The sequence below is a fragment of the Trachypithecus francoisi genome, unplaced genomic scaffold (genome assembly GCF_009764315.1).
Source record: "Trachypithecus francoisi isolate TF-2019V2 unplaced genomic scaffold, Tfra_2.0 Lachesis_group14, whole genome shotgun sequence".
Taxonomy (NCBI): Eukaryota; Metazoa; Chordata; class Mammalia; order Primates; family Cercopithecidae; genus Trachypithecus; species Trachypithecus francoisi.
Genome location: NW_022681459.1, coordinates 19,843,709 through 19,861,994, shown reverse-complemented (window position 1 = coordinate 19,861,994; position 18,286 = coordinate 19,843,709). Strand labels below are relative to the sequence as shown.

At 46.6% G+C, this 18,286-nt stretch overlaps 1 protein-coding gene across 1 annotated transcript; it reads left to right on the top strand.

Moving 5' to 3' along the window:
- Positions 1-3,334: 3,334 nt before the first annotated feature.
- Positions 3,335-16,987, top strand: CFAP298 (cilia and flagella associated protein 298). The gene is given in 10 exon segments (XM_033232316.1): positions 3,335-3,443; positions 3,446-3,634; positions 3,637-3,701; positions 3,703-4,057; positions 7,224-7,391; positions 9,618-9,685; positions 13,346-13,504; positions 14,333-14,464; positions 15,252-15,347; positions 15,645-16,987. Coding segments are annotated over 10 exon segments (1,452 nt in total). The 3' UTR covers positions 15,756-16,987.
- Positions 16,988-18,286: the final 1,299 nt, after the last annotated feature.

Below are 18,286 nucleotides of genomic sequence, written 5' to 3'. Positions count from 1 at the left end.
TTTTCAAGTGCTTATTTGCCGTCTTATATTCAGTGAAGTGTCTGTGATATTTTGCCCATCTTCTACATGGATTTTGTTTTTACAGTTGAGTTTTGAGGATTATTTACATATTCTAGATTCTACTCATCTTTCATTGGATATGTGGTTTGCAGATACTTCTCCAGTCTGTAGCTTAGTTTTCATTCTTTTTACATGACCCACAGCCAGATTCTGAGCTCTGCAGGGCCAGAAACTATAGCAAGGGTGATAGGCATGTAATAAGCAAACTCACAAGAAACTGATGTATAAATCAAAACACCAATTTATTAATGCTAGAAAAATGTCTGACCATATCAAGGATTACCAATTATACAGAGAGAGGGGAACTCTTACATGGTTGGTGAAAGAGTAAACTGGCACATCAGCTCAAGAAAACAATTTAACAATATTAGGTAAAATTCATGTACCCTATCAACAAGAAATCCGACTTCTAGAGAAACTAGGACCTGTGGAACATGAGAGGCATTGTTTGTAATGGTTAAATCCAGAAATAAATGTCAACTGGGGAGTGGAGTGGAAAATAAGTGAGTGAAAAGAACATATGAGAAAACCTCACGGTGTAGCCATAAAGCAAGATACAAAATAGTATGACATCGTTTATATAAAATTTACAAGGTCGGCTGCAGTGGCTCATGCCTGTAATCCTAGTACTTTGGGAGGCCAAGGGAGGCGGATCACGAGGTCAGGAGTTTGAGACCAGCCTGGCCAACATAGTGAAACCCCGTTTCTACTAAAAATACAAAAACATTAGCTGGGCGTGGTGGCAGGCGCCTGTAATTACCCAGCCACTTGGGAGGCTGAGGCAAGGAGAACTGTTTGAATCTGGGAGGCGGAGCTTGCAGTGAGCCGAGATTGCACCACTGCACTCCAGCCTGGGCGACAGTGCAAGACTCCATCTCAATAAATAAATAAATAAAATTTAAAATACACAAGAGGATATATTTTTAGGGGTACATACACATGTTAATGGTATCAAAAACATGCAATGGAAATTAGATAAACACCAAATTCAGAATAGCAGTTTACCTCTGGAGAAGGGGAAGAAGAGAATGGGATTAGAGAGAGGCTTTAACTGTATCTGTAGTTTGTTAGGACCTAAAAAAAAAAAAAAGGCAGTCAATAGAGCACAATTTGCTCTTTTCCTTTCTGGCTGCCTAATATCCAGCAGCCATCATGAAAGACTCATAAATTATCCAGACCAGGATGTTAATCACTGATGGACTGCTTAACAGATACAAATGGTCATAAGATGCTCTTCATCCTAGAAAGGCAACAGCACCTCAAATACAAAGAGAAAACTAGTGAAAACTCACAAGACCACACCACGTGTCATCTTGGTCTTCAGATTCAGAAGTCACTTGGGTGCCTGAGGGCAAGAAAACAGGCTTTGCATGATTTATGACTGCTGAAACCACACCAAGAAAGAGCTAACCACAGATATTTAAGACGAGCCCTGTATGAGAAGAAAAGGACCTTAAGAAAATGCTGAACAGGGCCAGGTGGTGGCTCACGCCTATAATCCCAGCACTTCGGGAGGCTGAAGTGGGCAGAGACCAGACTGGCCAACATGGTGAAACCCTGTCTCTACTAAAAATACAAAAATTAGCTGGGCCTGGTGGCGGGCACCTGTCATCCCAGCTACTCAGGAAGTTGAGGCAGGAGAATTGCTTGAACTCAGGAGGCAGGGGTTGCAATGAGCCACTGCACTCCAGCCTGGGCGACAAGAGTGAGACTCTGTCTCAAAAAAAAAAAAAAAAGAAAAGAAAAGAAAAGAAAATGCTGAACAGAATGCAGTTATAATAAAATTATGAGGACCACAAATACCAGGGCTGACAAATTTAAAGATACTGCACGGGCTTAATCTGTGGTGATTTTAATAATCACTCGATGATTACTAAGCTACATATTTAAACAAAACTGGATGATCAAAACATGGGTTCTTATGCAACGATTTTCTACATTTCTCAATATTATTAACAATTATATGCAGACCCCGTAAAATACGTAAGTTTGTGGACATGTAGCTCTCTATCTGGAAGGCTATACTGTAAAATTGTAAGAAGCTGATGAGTACAGAATTGGATTCAAGAGAAAGGGTATGACCTTATGGCCCGCAGTCAGGAGCTAAGAAAACATAGTAACCCATTTCTCCTTCTGGCGAGATAGGCATTTGCCAATCAGACCAGTACTGCCTGTTCCGGGGTTTGGGTGATCCCTGTCTCAACAGTACTAGAAATAATAACACATCTTCCCCTCTCCCAAGGCTCCATCCCCCTTCTATCCACTATCAGTTATCAGTCTTCCTATCAAGCCCAGACTGGCTTTGGGCATTTCCAGGCCTTCAGTCATACGCTTTCTCCCCACACGCCCCCTCCCCAACACACACTCGCCAGTTTCAACCAAGAAGACCAAAGTTCCAAAGCTTAAGGAACAGGAAGTAGCGGGCGCTTGTAATAGTCAAATCAATATGTACTCAGCACTGCTCCCCTCCAAAAACCACGAGACAAGGGGTAGAGGTCTTGCACTATCTTGCCTAGACGCCTTGTTACTAAGGACTCTGCAAATGTTAAGCAGCTCTCAAGGCATTCCTTGACCATCCAACCTAAGAAGTCCATCAACCTGTTTAGTTTTCTTTAGACCTGTATTTGAATTTGCATTGTCTGTTTATTATTTTTGAAACACAGTCACTCTGTCGCCGAGGATGGAGTGGCGCGACCTAGGCTCACTGCGACCTCTGCCTCCCGGGTTCAAGAGATTCTCCCACCTCAGGGTCCCTAGTAGCTGGAATTACAGGCACGTGCCACTACGTCTGGCTAATTTTTGTATTTTTAGTAGAGACGGGGTTTCACCATGTTGGCCAGGCTGGTTTCGAACTCCCGACCTCCCGAAGTGTTGGGATTACACGCGTGAGCCACAGCGCCCAGCCTGCCATTTATTTTTGTTTTCTCTTTGTCACACTAAAATATAAGCTCCATGGGAGAAGTGACTGTGCATCTGCGGCGCCCGGAAGAAACAGGGACTGACACCGATTGACTTTTGCAAGAGTCCGCTGGATATTTCGGGGAGGGTCGCTCTGACAGGAGCCGCTGGAGCTACCCTAGCAACGCCATCCAAATCAACCTGAAGAAGTGCGGACACTCGCCCTGGCCCCTCCGTCCTGAAAAGCAAACGCGCGCAAACAGCAGCCAACAGAGCGACCCAGTTCTAGGTTGCTGCTGCCAAACTTTCCCAGGCCGGAAGCAGCATGGAGGCGTTGCCGGAAGTGGAGACTGAAAGCGGCGGAAGGGACTCTGGAATGTGGAGCGGTTGTGGGGCGGCAGCTGCGGAACTCGGCGTGTATGTTGCCTGCCGTCCATCCCATTCCCCATCTAGTAACTCCCACCTCAGCCCACGTATCTCCCTGAGTGGAATCTCGGGCCCCAGACCAGTCGATTGGGAGGTCCACCCTCCACTTCAGCGGCTTGGTCTGTGTTTGGGAAGTTGCCACGACAACAGTCACTTCCGGGAGGGGGATCTGCGAGTCTTCTTCCGTCGGTCCGGCCAGAATCAGCTGCCGTCTCAGGCTGTCTGGGTGGTTTCCCCGGCTGCAGCTACAGTGGGCGTAGATTGCTGGGCCTCAGTGCACCCCAGCCTCCGCTACTCGGGTTCTGAGCTGGAGCCTCTTTTGACTCTGTTTCACTGTTGCTGCTAGCAACATCCACTTCCGGGAGCGAGTGCGGTTTCCCTCGCTCACTGCGGGCTCGGGAGCGTGAGGTTCGGGCCCCTGAGCGGCTGTTAGTGCGTCGCCGCTGCTGGCGATCCGGCGACCCTCGGCCGGCCAGATCCGAGAGCCGCGCAGCCCGGGCCTTCTCACCACCTCAGTGCCTCGGCGGGACCGCCATGGTTCTGCTGCACGTGAAGCGGGGCGACGAGAGCCAATTCCTGCTGCAGGCGCCTGGGAGCATCGAGCTGGAGGAGCTCACCGTGCAGGTGGCCCGGGTCTATAATGGGCGGCTCAAGGTGCAGCGCCTCTGCTCAGGTGCGGCTCGTGGGCGGGCCCAGCCGGGACAGATCGAGAGACAGGCGTGGGATGGAGAAAGAGGGGCAGGGTGGGCCGAGGGGTCAGGTTTATGAAGATTATTGAAGAGATTTGCAGCAGCCGGGGTTGAAACGGGACACTGGGGTTAACTGGAGATGAATAAGGAACCGGAGAAGGTTCGGCCTGTCTGGCATCCCGGGCTGGGAGGTGGGCCCAGGTGCCTCTCGGAGCCGGGATGCTGCGAATAAGTGGAAATGGCCGGGGGAGGGAGGAGGGAGCCGAAAGACCGGGCTGAACAGCCGACTTAGTGCAATTAATCACGTGTGAGGGGTGAGATGAGAACTGGGTGGGCTTTTAAAAGCTGAATTTACAATTTTTAGTCGCCCGATGTAAAGCAGCGAGCCACCTGGCTTTGGGGCGGCCCCTTACAGTTGAGGAAGCCTTGGCGATCTTTCCCCGCCCTGGAAACGGCCTGTTGCTCGCTTGGCGGCGCCGTCTCCCTTCCGCGCGCAGGTTCCAGGGCACCGCTGTTCCGCAGAATCTCCCGGCGGTGGAAAGGCCCCCATCTGTGCTGTCCATTGGGCAGCCGCCGGCCACGTGTGGCAGAGCATTTGGAATGTGGCTAGTGCGGCCAGGCAACCGAATTTTACATTTTCATTTTAATTAATTAAATATATATATATTGTGTGTGTGTGTGTGTGTGTGTGTGTGTCAGGGTCAGGGTCAGGGTCTCTCTGTCGCCCAGGCTGGAGTGCAGTGGCGCGATCTCGGCTCACTGCAACCTTCGCCTCCCGGGTTCAAGGGATTCTCCTGCCTCAGCCTCCCAAATATCTGGAATTACAGGCGCACGTCACCACGCCCAGCTAATATTTGTATCTTTAGTGGAGGCGGGGTTTCATCATGTTGGCCAGGCTGGTCTCGAACTCCTGACCTCAGGTGATCCTCCTGCCTCGGCCTCCCAAAGTGCTGGGATTACAGGCGTGAGCCACTGCGCCCGGCTGATGTTAATTAATTTAAATAAATTTAAATTGCCAAGTGAGTGAGTACCTGCCGCATTAGACAGCATAGCTTTTGAACTTGACGGGATGATACTTTCTGATGTGGTGTAGGATATTACTACGTGTTTATATAACGATCATTATGTATACCTAGAAAATACAAACATAACTATTTGCAATAAATAGTATATTCATTTATGTGATTTATTAAATTGCATGAATATGTGATTTATTATTAAATATATTGATTAAATTGCATGAACATGTAATTTTTGCACCGTGGAGAAATTCCTGAGCATCATGGTTCTTTTCATGAAACTTATGTTTAGTGTATTAATTGAGCTTCCAACACAAACACAATATTAAATGTTATTTTTAAGTTAAAGCATTTGAGGAGAAAAGGAATTTGTCTTCTCTTTCTATAACATTATAAATTGGAAATGTGCTGAATGCTGAGAGTCACATTAGTGAACTTAAAATTCATGTATTTATTCTGCACCAGTGCTCAGCCTTCAGAAGACAAGGATGGGGCCAGGTGCGGTGGTCACATGGGTAATCCTGACACTTTGAGAGGCAGAGGCAGGTGGATCCCTTGAGCCTAGGAGTTCTAGACCAGCCTAGAACATAGTGAAACTCAGTTCCTACTAAAAATACAAAACTGAACTGGGTGTGGTGACACATGCCTGTTGTCCCAGCTACTTGGGAGGCTGAGGCACAAGAATCGCTTGAACCCGGGAGGCAATGCTGCAGTGAGTTGAGATGGCTCCACTGTGCTCCTGCCTGGGTGAGAGAAGGAGACCCTGTCTCAAAGAAAAGAAAGACAAGGATGAATAAGACCAGTACCGTGCCCCTGTGTCAAGGGTCCAGGCCAGGTCTGGCACATAGCAAGTGGCATATAAATGTTCCATAAAATAGCCAGATGGGCAAGGCCCCTGACCCCTAGAAGCTAACATTCCAATGGGGTATGAGGTGGTATCATGATGACTGTGATAGATGTCATCTAACCTTCCCTTATTTTTAAGAAATAAGTAGCTTAGCCTGTGGTGGAGAGGGAGACAGTAAACATCCCATTCAGTTACACCATTTATTCATAATACTGTATTATTTCAGGTCAGGTGATGTTCTCACACAATGTTATGGGAACCCTGAGATCCAGGTGCCTCCTTCACAGGAAGGAAGGAGAGAGAAAGGAAGGAAGGCAATTTTGCAAGGTTAAAATGCAGACTGGTTTTGGGGTGAATATGTAAGGATTAGGAAACACAGCCATGCATTTGAATAGTGAACATGATACTAGAAAACCAAGTCCCTTGTGCCATCTCTGCTATCTCTGAGGGGTGTAAGCCGCTTTAAATCCTCCCCACTGATTTGTATAAATTATTTATGAAGCATTGACATGAAGTTTTATAGAAGGTCTCAGACCAGGCGCATTGGCTCATGCCTGTAATCCCAGCACTTTGGGAGGCTGAGGCAGGTGGATCACTTAAGATCAGGAGTTCGAGACCAGCTTGGTCAACATGGCCAAACCGTGTCTCTATTAAAATACAAAAATTAGCTGGGCATGGTGGCGGACACCTGTAATCCCAACTACTCAGGAGGCTGAGGCAGGAGAATTGCTTGAACCTGGGAGCTGGAGGTTTCAGTGAACCTGAGATCATGCCACTGCACTCTAGCCAGGGTGACACAGTGAGATTCCGTCTCAAGAAAAAACATATCAGCTGCAGCACTGTCATCTGAACGAGCCTGACGTGATACAACCATAAATTGAGGGTGGGGGGAATGTACAAGGTTAAATTAAATGAGATAGTCCATGTGAGTGCACTTGGAAAACTGTGAGACCCATGTGAATATATATTCGGGTGTTCAATGAATAGTAATTTTGCCCCTCCAGAGTTCTAGGAAGCACAACATAGCACAAATGATTGGCCACTCAATTTACAGGCTGACTGCCTGGGACATGGGGCAAGCTTCTGAGCTCTCTATGCTGTTGGCTGAGGGTGGATCAATGACTCTTTGTCAAGGGTCCAGGCCAGGCCTGGCACTTAGCAAGTGGCATATAAATGTTTGTTCCACAAAATAGCCAGTTGGGCAAGCCCCTGGCCCTTTGGAGCTTACGTTCCAATGGGTATGGGGTGTTGTGATTGTGATACTGTCTTTTGCTTATTTTTAAGAAATGGAAGAATTAGCTGAACATGGCGTATTTCTCCCTCCTAATATGCAAGGACTGACTGATGATCAGATTGAAGAATTGAAATTGAAGGATGAATGGGGTGAAAAATGTATACCCAGTGGAGGTGCAGTATTTAAAAAGGATGATATTGGACGAAGGAATGGGCAAGGTAAGTGAGGATTTCTCTTCTATGTGCATGCTTATATAGGCATAAGTATGAAAACAGTTCCTTTTTTTTTTTTTTTTTTTGAGACGGAGTCTTGCTCTATTGCCCAGGCTGGAGTGCAGTGGCACAATCTCAGCTCACTGCCAACTCCATCTTCCAGGTTCAAGTGATTCGCCTGCCTCAGCCTCCTGAATAGCTGGGACTACGGGCATGCACCACCACGCCTGGCTAGTTTTTGTATTTTTAGTAGAGACAGGGTTTTGCCATGTTGACCAGACTGGTCTCGAACTCCTGACCTTAGGTGATCTGCCCACCTCGGCATCCCAAAGTGCTGGGATTATAGGCGTGAGAAAGCAGTTCTTTATGTTCAAAAATTGACCTCATCATTTCTCTACAGACTTAGAAAATACTGTACTCTGTAGCTCCTGTGGTAAAACTCTAATCTAGGATGAATTAGGTAGATAAAGGAAGTTTTTGTCTTGCTCTTAATAAGTTGCAGCTTGCTTTTAAATATATTCGATGAACCAGATGAAATGACCCTTTCCCTTCTGTAGGTCAAAAATGGTTGAGTATTGGCAATTTCATGTGGTTCGACCTAATAATTGTTGGCAGATACTCACTGAAATGTATTCAGAGTTGTGTTTTGTTGCTGTTCACAGATGTTGGGGGACCTTTCGAGCTGGACTGTGTGAAAGAGGAAAGGGAAAGCATGTCAGCACATGGACTTCCCTGATCAAGGACATGGCTCTCTCTGGGGCAGAGCACTTCCGTACATGGCAAAACACTGAAGAAATTCTTCTTTCAGTGTTGGGCTGATCATGTGGAATTGATGATAATCCTCTTTGATAGCTTATTCTTTTTAACCTGCATTAAAAGCTCCATTTAAACACTGTAATTGATCAGCCCTAAAACACTGTTAGGAGTAAAAGAACAGTATTCCTGCAAGGCCTTACCAGTTCAAAAATACATTTTTTTTAAATATCAGGGATAGTAAGAATTCCTAGTATTATTTCCTTTGAATGTTAATGTTAACCTGAAAAATGGTTGTCTTCCACATCTTTCTTACCTAAGAAGATGTGGTAAGATGAAGAAAAAAAAAAATGAGAACCACTTAACAGTTCATTATTCATCATTAAACCAATATGTAATATGTTCTTAAATTAACCACTTTTTTTTTTTTTTTTGAGACAGAGTTTCTGTCGCCCAGACTGGAGTGCAGTGGCATGATCTTGGCTCACTGCAACTTCTGCCTCCCGGGTTCCAGTGATTCTGCTGTGTCAGCCTCCAGAGTAGCTGGGATTATAGGTGCCTGCTACCACGCCTGGCTAATTTTTGTATTTATTGTAGAGATAGGGTTTCTGCATGTTGCCCAGGCTGGTCTCGAACTCCTGACCTCAGGTGATCCACCTGCCTTGGCCTCCCAAAGTGCTGGGATTACAGGCGTCAGCCACCACGCCTGACCTAACCACTTCTATTCTAATACAATCTTATATTTCTAATATTTTCAATGTCTAATTAATACTGTTATTTATTAGGAATATATGGTTTCAACTTGTCCCATTTTCCCTAGGTTTGGGCATTCCATCTTCTTTTTTTTTTTTTTTTGTTTCTAAGCTTTCAAGTTATTATTTTTTCCTGATCTAGGGGTCACCAAATTATGGGCTACAGGCCAAATGCAGGCAGTTGCCTATTGTAAATAAAATTGTATGGAGATGCAGCCACCCCATTTATTTTTTTTATTTATTATTTTTATTTATTTATTTTTTTTTGAGACGGAGTCTCGCTCTGTCTCTCAGGCTGGAGTGCAGTGGCGCAATCTCCGCTCACTGCAAGCTCCGTCGTATTGTCTGCTCTTGTGCTACGTGGCAGAGCTGAGTAATCCCACCCAACAAGACTGTGTAGCTTGCAAAGCCTCAAATATTTACTCTCTGGCCCTTTCCAGAAAAAGTTTGCCGGCCCTGTTTACCCAACAACATGGATTTCTGTTTTTTGTAGCCTTTGCCACTTGGCATAAAGCACACTCCAGGTCTCTGCTGCTGGGAAGAGCTCTTCACCTAACTTCCGGCAGCCAGGTTTCTTGCCTCTCTTCTGTAAAGTCCACACTCTCACTCTGTCTCAGTTCACTTACCCCCTGACTCAGACAGAAGGGATTGAGATATTTCAGAAGAGTTTTAAAGAGGCTTTGTATTTGACAGCTCTCTCTCCCTCTCTCCTTTTTTTTTTTTATAGCTCCAAATGAGAAAATGAAGCAAGTGTTAAAGAAGACTATAGAAGAAGCCAAAGCAATAATATCTAAGGTTGGCTTTTTTAAATGATGCTCTAAAACCTGTCTTTTTTTGGGGGGGTGAGGGGGAGATGGAATTTCACTTTTGTTTCCCAGGCTGGAGTGCAATCACGCGATCTCGGCTCACTGCAACCTCTACCTCCCAGATTCAAGCAATTCTCCTGCCTCAGCCTCCCGAGTAGCTGGGGTTACAGGCACGTGCCACCACGCCCAGCTAATTTTGTATTTTCAGTAGAGACGGGGTTTCTCCATGTTGGTCAGTCTGGTCTCAAACTCCTGACCTCAGGTGAGCTGCCCGCCTCGGCCTCCCAAAGTGTTGGGATTACAGGGGTGAGCCATTGCGCCTGGCCTGAAACTTGTCTTTTGAGCAAAAACTCCAACTCTGGCTTCCATAGTTGCCTCTCAGCCAGCCTTCTCTTTCAGCCTTCTGGAGGCAAAGGAAACAAGCATATTTGGGGTAGGCCATAGCTTTCCTTTCATAATCCTGACAGTTGCCCAGAGTCCTCCCCGTTCCTACAGGCAGACACAAATTTTGTTGGCTTGTGTAAATGTAGGTTCATGTATAATACAAATATGTATAATACAAATGTTGATTTCGTTTCTTTTACCTTTTTGAAGAACTTAACAAAGCTAATTAGGGGAGATTTGAATATTGTGGCCATAGAGTAGCTCTCCAGACACTTGATTGACTTAATATGTATTTGATATAAATCGGTTTTTTGTAATTGTCTTTAGCATTTATATAAAGGCTATTTTATAGAGGGAGGAGCATAAATTTATACCATTGATACACAGATAATGTGTATCTGGAAGAAAAGAATTTAAGGCTATTGAAAGAAGTGGTATCTGTATGTGTTGCTTGTATTTGTGTGTTGGTGATATTAGTTGCTACCACCCTCAACTGCAAGTCTCTCGATTGATAACCACTTTTTCTTCTGCTTCTCCTGATTTGCTCAGCAGAACTGTTATTTTTAAACCAATATTTATCAAACTCATCAAGCTTTTGACTAATCTTTGAAGAGCCTCAGCAAAGGCTGCCCTGAAGCTCTGTGCCTGTTAATATAGTAACGGCTTTATGAAGCTCTACAGGAGAGGCCTTGGTTGAGTCCAGAGTTTGCGTGATGATGGCATCTAGGCATGTGAGCACATCTCAGGCCATGACAAGAAAACGGTGGTCTGGCCATTGTTCTGCACCCTTCTCGCCACGCTTTGCTGTGGAACTCCTCTTTCGGTCGCCTCACTTCTCCCCTTTGCCTGTGTCCTTCTGAAAGTACTTTTTATCCTTGGCCTTCTTGCTCCCTTTGCATCTTATCTACTCTGCCAAATGCAAATTCCACCCTCTGTAGATAACTCTGAAGCTTCCCTCCTTTCCCCCTGACATCTTGCTTCACTTGCAACCTGAATTTCCAGCTGGTTGCGAGACCATTCTATCTGAACACCCAGTCAGCACTTTGAAGTCCAGTTTTCTAGAAATGAGCTCTTTGCTTCCTCCTCTCCCTCTGTGTTCTGTCCCTGAGAATCAGCACCTCCTATGAGCTTCTCTGTCTCCAGTAACAGAACCTCAGTGTCTTGGTTTTATAGGCCAAATCCTCAGTGTCATCTTCAACACTTCTCCCTTCTGTCACCTCTAGGTTTGAAGTGGGATCCTGTACCATCTGGTCCCATGATGCCTCTTAAATCCACCTCTTCTTTTCACTTCTACAGCTCTGGCTTTCTTTAAGGCTCTCCTGTAGGCTTTTGCATTCTGATGCCCACCGGGGGTCCTGCCACTCAATTCCATTTCATTCTGACACTAACTACTCAGAGACAGCACAGACCCCACTGGTCAAAGGCAGATCCTTCAATTCTGACACTAATGCCTGGAGTTAGCATCAGACCCCACAAGTTAAAAGGCAAGATCACCAACAAGACTCCTCTTATTTCAGACACCAGCTGCGCGTGAGGTCCCCAGGCCACCCATACGTGTGTCCAGCTGGACTACAAATTTGGAGCTTCCCACCACGCCCCCATTGATGTGCGTCACCCGGCACATCAGCGTCTGCACCAATCAGGAAGCTTCACTGAGCCATGATGTCTGGGATTTTTGTGGAGTTTCTGCTCAGTAGGCATGATTGCTTAAACCACTGGCCACGTGTTTGGTCCCAACCTCTAGCCCCCTGAGGTGGAGGAAGGAGGTGAGGCTGAAAGTTCCAACCCTCTAATCATGTCCTTGGTCTCCCTGGCATGGCCAGCCTCTTCCTTGAAACCAAGTGCTGATTACAGGTTACTCTGCTAGCACAAGCTCAGGTGTGGTGAGAAGGGGCTTGTAAATAACAAGACACTCCTGTCCCTCAGGAAATTCCACGAGTTTTGGAGCCCTGTGCCTGGAACTGAGTAGCAAAGACCAGATATATTTGTTATTTCATCACACCTTCCTCTGCACTCTTCAGAGCCTGCTACCTGGTCTCCCTCCAGCTAGGTCTGTTCTTTTTTTTGAGGCAGTCTTATTCTATTGCCCAAGCTGGTGTGCAGTGGCACGATTTCAGCCTACTCCAACCTCTGCCTCCCGGGTTCAAGCGATTCCCCTGCCTCAGCTTCCTGAGTAGCTCGAACTACAGGCACCTGCCACCACGCCCAGCTAATTTTTGTGTTTGGTTTTTTTTGTTTTTTTTTTTGAGAGGGAGTCTCGCTCTGTCCTCCAAGCTGGAGTGCAGTGGCCGGATCTCAGCTCACTGCAAGCTCCGCCTCCCGGGTTCACGCCATTCTCCTGCCTCAGCCTCCCGAGTAGCTGGGACTACAGGTGCCCGCCACCTCGTCCGGCTAGTTTTTTGTATTTTTTAGTAGAGACGGGGTTTCACCGTGTTAGCCAGAATGGTCTCGATCTCCTGACCTTGTGATCCGCCCGCCTTGGCCTCCCAAAGTGCTGGGATTACAGGCTTAGCCACCGCGCCCGGCCAATGTTTATGTTTTTAATAGAGACAGGGTTTTGCCATGTTGGCCAGGCTGGTCTCGAACTGCTGACCTCAGGTGATTCACCCACCTTGGCCTCCCAAAGTGCTGGGATTATGTAAGGTGTGAACCACCACACCTGGCCAACTGGGTCTGTTCTATACCAGTTACAAGATCAATCTCCCAACATTATCACTCCTTCCCAGAAAAGGCAGTCGCTTCCCGTGGTCTAATGGAGGAAACGTGAACTCTTCAGCCTGGCTTTTGTGGCCATTCGAAAACAAACTCCAGCTGATCCAACTAGAGCTGGCCTCATCTCCTCTCCTTCCTGCCCCGTGCCGGGGAGGCTGGCTCCTGCTTTTCTTTCTTTCAGCTTGTCCTGAAGCACCTGCTGCCATCTCTACCTTTTCAGCCCGTCTGCGTTTCAAGGCCCACCTGTGGTGCCTGCTTCCCCTGCCGTATCTCCCGATCCTTGCCCCCATCTGTGCTGCCAGCACCGGGCTCTTTCTCGTTGGAGCATGCTTTGCACTTCACTGTACTCCGTGCTCAGTGCTGCTCACTGTCTGCTTTATAGTACAGGTCGCGGTGTGCTTGGCTCAGCCCCTGAAATAGGTGGTAGTCACTCTGGGAGCAAGAAGAGTTTGATTTCTTTTTGTTGCTCTGGCAAGGGTCTTGTACAAGATCTTGATGGACTTGACTGAATTGGTTAGCCACACTGTAGATCGCGATGCCTTTCTGCTTGCAGAAACAAGTGGAAGCCGGTGTCTGTGTTACGATGGAGATGGTGAAAGACGCCTTGGATCAGCTTCGAGGCGCGGTGATGATTGTTTACCCCATGGGGTTGCCACCGTATGATCCCATCCGCATGGAGTTTGAAAATAAGGAAGATTTGTCGGGAACGCAGGTACGTAGTTCTTGGGTGGGCACTCTGGAGGGTGAGTTCACGGCCCCCCAAAGCCCTTCAGATTTGACGCCCCTCTTCTGGATGTAGTGTTTTGCTCCCTACACAGCTTTCAGGTTTGCTGTGCCCTGCATCAGAGTTCCGAATTCAGGAGCGGCCCCTGAGAGTGGGTACTCACGGGTGAGGGGTTTGGCCCCACACACAGGAGGCAGTGGATGCAGTTTGTGAGGCCACCCGTCAGGAGTAACTGAAAACATTTCCACTGTCTTTGGCCGCTAGGAAGCCAGCTACCTAATTTCTTCCTATTTCTACCCGAATGCATCCGTCCCTTTGCATGGAAATTTGTGTTTCTAGTCTTACCTGTTGCTTCATGTTATTTTCTGACCCTCATGTTCCATTTTCCTTGGGTTTTTCACTTCTTATCCTATTGGACAGTATTCTTTGTCTAAGCCATCTTAAATAAATGGAATATGCAGAAGTAAACAGGCAGCCCCATTATACCTCGATTTAAACACCCAGCACGATGCCAGTGCCCTTCCCTGGCAGTGGCCTACAGATCTGTCTAAGATGAACTACATGGATCAAGGTGCAAACGAGAGAGGATCTCCCTGTTGTCCAGAGGAGGAAGTTAACTGAGTCAGGGCATGAGTGGAAACTTAACAGGGAAGGTACTAAAGTCAGCAAGGACTTAGAGTGAGGTGGGGGAGTCAGGCCTCCCATGGTGAGCACGGGGAGAAATCCGTTCTCTGCCTTCTCCTGGGAGGGGCTCAGCTGGGCTCTGCCCCCTGGGTGGGAACCCACAGTCAAGCCAGTTCTTATGATTGGCCCCAGGCAGGGCTCAACGTCATTAAAGAATCAGAGGCGCAGCTGTGGTGGGCAGCCAAGGAGCTGAGAAGAACAAAGAAGCTTTCAGACTACGTGGGGAAAAATGAAAAAACCAAAATTATCGCCAAGATTCAGCAGGTAAGTACTTTTTGCTTTAACATGTCACTATTTTTTGTTATTTCCCTTCAAACTGATAAAAATGTACAGTGAATCTGAAAGATTTAAACTACTGGTACAAATATTTTAATCCTATTGGCTTGGGTTTAAACTAAAAATATCCTCTTCCTGCACACCAACAAAAACTGGAAGAAAATATGGATTGTTTAGTGATACCTAGAGTTTGTTTTAATATGTGGGGGAGAGGAAATACACTATGTTAATTTCAACCTTAAAAATAGGGCTGTGTAAGTAAACAAGTATTTTCCTTGAAATGTAAAATTTCACCCGACACTGATTTCAGGCTTTTGCAAATTGCTGATGCCATGTACAGGAGGAGGAGGAAAGTTTCGAGACCTTTGAAGGACATCATGTAGCACTGTAACCTGAGGGGCCGCCTTGGTTTTGTGGGTGCTCCTACGCCACTAGGCTGTGATTTCGGGGAAATGGGGCCCTCCACCATACATAGATCCGGAGTCTGTGGCTCTGAGCCTCCTCCCTTTCCCACTGGACCTGCCTATGTCTGCCTTGGGAATGGCCAAGACAGAGATGGCGTCGTGCAGTCTCTGGTCTCCACACAGTGAGAGTCCAGGGCTCAAGTCTGCTCAAGACCAACGCTTCCCTCGATGCTTCACTTCGGGTGATCAGACGTGGGGGACCTGTTTATCTTTAGTAGTTGGCAAAGGCAATTGTAAAACATTTGTTGTAACTTCAGGATTGTCACTCTAAGAACCTTAATTCACAATTTGCTCTGCTATCCTCTTTGCAGAGGGGACAGGGAGCTCCAGCCCGAGAGCCTATTATTAGCAGCGAGGAGCAGAAGCAGCTGATGCTGTACTATCACAGAAGGCAAGAGGAGCTCAAGGTAGCGGGGAACAGATGGGCTTTCTGCAGTGCTGGCGTCCAGCATAGCCTGCGTGCCTTACCTGGGGCTGCTGGGGAGTGGTGAGCTCTGCAGGATGCTGGGGAGGCGTCTTTCTAGAGCTTCTCTCTCTGCAGGGCTGTCGGGTCCTGCCAGGTGTCCCCTGGGGCTAAACATGGAAGGGTCCCGCTCCTAGTGGGCAGGGAGAGGGGAGGTCAGTCATGGACTCTTTCTTCAGTCTCTTTATGTGCAAAATACTTTCCTGAAATGCCTGCCTGAGTAAAACGTATTTATTTCCAGAGATTGGAAGAAAATGATGACGACGCCTGTTTAAACTCACCATGGGCGGATAACACTGCTTTGAAAAGACATTTTCATGGAGTAAAAGACATCAAGTGGAGACCAAGATGAAGTTCACCAGCTGATGACGCTTCCAAAGAGATTAGCTCACCTTTCTCCTAGGCGATTATAATTTTTAAAAGGCCACTTACCACCCTCTGTAAAAGATGTTAACATTTCTAGTTTTCTTAGTTTTCTTTTAGTGTGAATTTTTAAAATAGCAGTTCTTCAAGGTTTTAGAACTTAATAAATACATAATCATAAGAAAATGTGTAAATCGCTTCTGTTTCAGGACTGTTTAGTATGTCACGGTTTTCTTTGATAAAATACTAAACTTTTTTCTTCCTTCCTGATTGTTTTATATTCTCATGACAACTGGTTTATTGGAGGAAAGCTGATGACAGGCAGCGACCACTAGAGGCCGCCAGGCCCTCAGCGTGCTTCTTCTCCTGGCCCTCTGTAGATCTGTTGGAAGCCAAACTCCCAGCCTTGCTGGAGAGACTTTTCTAACCCTACTGCGGGATCTAACTGTAGCCAGGCGTCGCCCGGCCTTGAAGGTGAAGTTTACCTCCTGGTTGACGCCTCTCTAGCCTTGTATTCTGGGAGTGAAAGCTACAACCGTGATGGAAGTTGAGTAGCAAACTCATCTGACCTTGAAACTTAAATTCTCCTGGAGTTTCTCAGCTTCTCAAGTCTCCTTCATCAGAAGGTCACCATCAGCCTAAGTATCTAGGACACCACTGAGTTTAAAGACTCCAACTCATCATCACTGTAAACCATCCAAGTAGCCTGCAAACCCTGGCACTTTAGCATCTGCAAGGCACCTGCCAGACCACCTGTGGCAACCAGAAATGGCCCAGACATTTCCTCATGCTTGACTTTTGGTGCCTAGGGTCCTCTTCTCCTGGTTACAGGGAACTTGGCGTGCTCGCACTGAGGGAAAGCAAAGGACGCGTGGCATCTTCCCGCCTTGGCCTTCCTGCCTTGGTACCTGTGCTCCCCACCATCATGCAAAGAGGAACCCTGGGAGCTAGTGGAGGTAGCAGGGGTTTGGTTCCTGCCTGCTGCCAGGCGGCCTTGCCCAGGGGATGGGTTCCAGGCCTGAGAGCAAAGCTCTGTTGTCTAAAGTGCATTGTAGTTGACTGTATCTTGTGCCTTACTTTTTTGGTTGATTTTCAAATTTTGTAAAAGCAAATTTGCATCTGTTTTCTCTTTTACTTGGTTATAGTTTTAAATGTCTCTATGAAAGAGTTTTGACCTTGGATGATGTAGTGTATGCAATAAGATGCTGTGATTTTATTTCAGGACCATTCTGTCTTTGTATAGTTCGTGTGTGTTAAATCCATGCTCAGACTTGCAAGAAAAAGTTAACCAAGCCATGTAATCATAGTAGCTCTTTTCAGGGAACTACTACTTCAATATTATTAGAAAGTCTTGTTGAACCTGCAGTATGAATACTCTATTGGCCATCATAGTTATCCCATTGCTTCATGTAATCAGCAGAACTTACTAACCAAAAAGTCACTCACTCACCCATGACACTACACTCCTTAAATACCCAAGTGAGAACTCTCTGAGCTTGGTGTGTTTGGGTGCAGCAGATCTTAGTAAGTACGTGAGTAGTTTATTTGCAAATTATCTGTGACGGGGGGTGGGGAGGGTCGCAGGTGGTCCCTGGTGCCCGCTCTGTCACTGTGCTGTGTGTGTTCCCTTTGCTGACTCATCCAAGGCCACAGATAGCTACTGATGGTAGGACCATGGGGTCACATCCAGGAACTTTCCCAGGATTTCCCAAGAAATTTATCAACAAAAGTAATCTTGCCAGTGTTAGACCACTGATCGGCTTAAGTCTGTGGTCTCCGGTGTTATTTTCGTCTTTTTTTAATCCAGTCCCTCTTGGGTCAATATCAAAAGGAAACCACGTGTCTGTTGTATGCACAGTGCCCATCTGGGTCTGCAGTTTTGTCCTTTGACATAACTTGTCTTCTTATGTGATTCTTTCATGGAGACCAGAAATGCTAGTAATAAAATTTGACACCACCTAAAACCGTTTCGACCATCAAACAGCATCAGGCAGTATTTCTGTCACAAGTTACCTTGTTCCTTGGCAACTGCTCTGCAAAGAATGTGCCATCAAGCTTGAAATGAACTGCCACATGCTTGGAACACAGTAGCCTTGAGGGGGTCTGAGCTCACTTAAATTCCCTTCCAAAGCCTCAGCAACCACCCCCTTGGAGAAGTGGCGAGAGAGCTGCTTGCCCCCACCTCTCGCTGATCCTTGCAAGATCGGAGTTGCCGCTCTAGATTTCTGAAAACCCACTGGCCCTAGACAGGGCTCAAGGAGAGAGGTGGCTGATTTCCAGGAGAAGTAATGCTAGACATAACAGTAATGGCAGCTGGCATTTATGGAGGCTTTACTATTTTCCAGACGGTTGTACTAAGCACTTTACCTACATATTATTTTCGTTTATACCACAAAACGGCCAAATTAGAAACTGTCATCTCACGAGTTAGGAAACCAAAGTCTAGAGGGATTAAATTGCCCCAGGTGAGGTGCCTATAATCCCAGCACTTTGGGAGGCCAAGGCGAGTGGATCACCTGA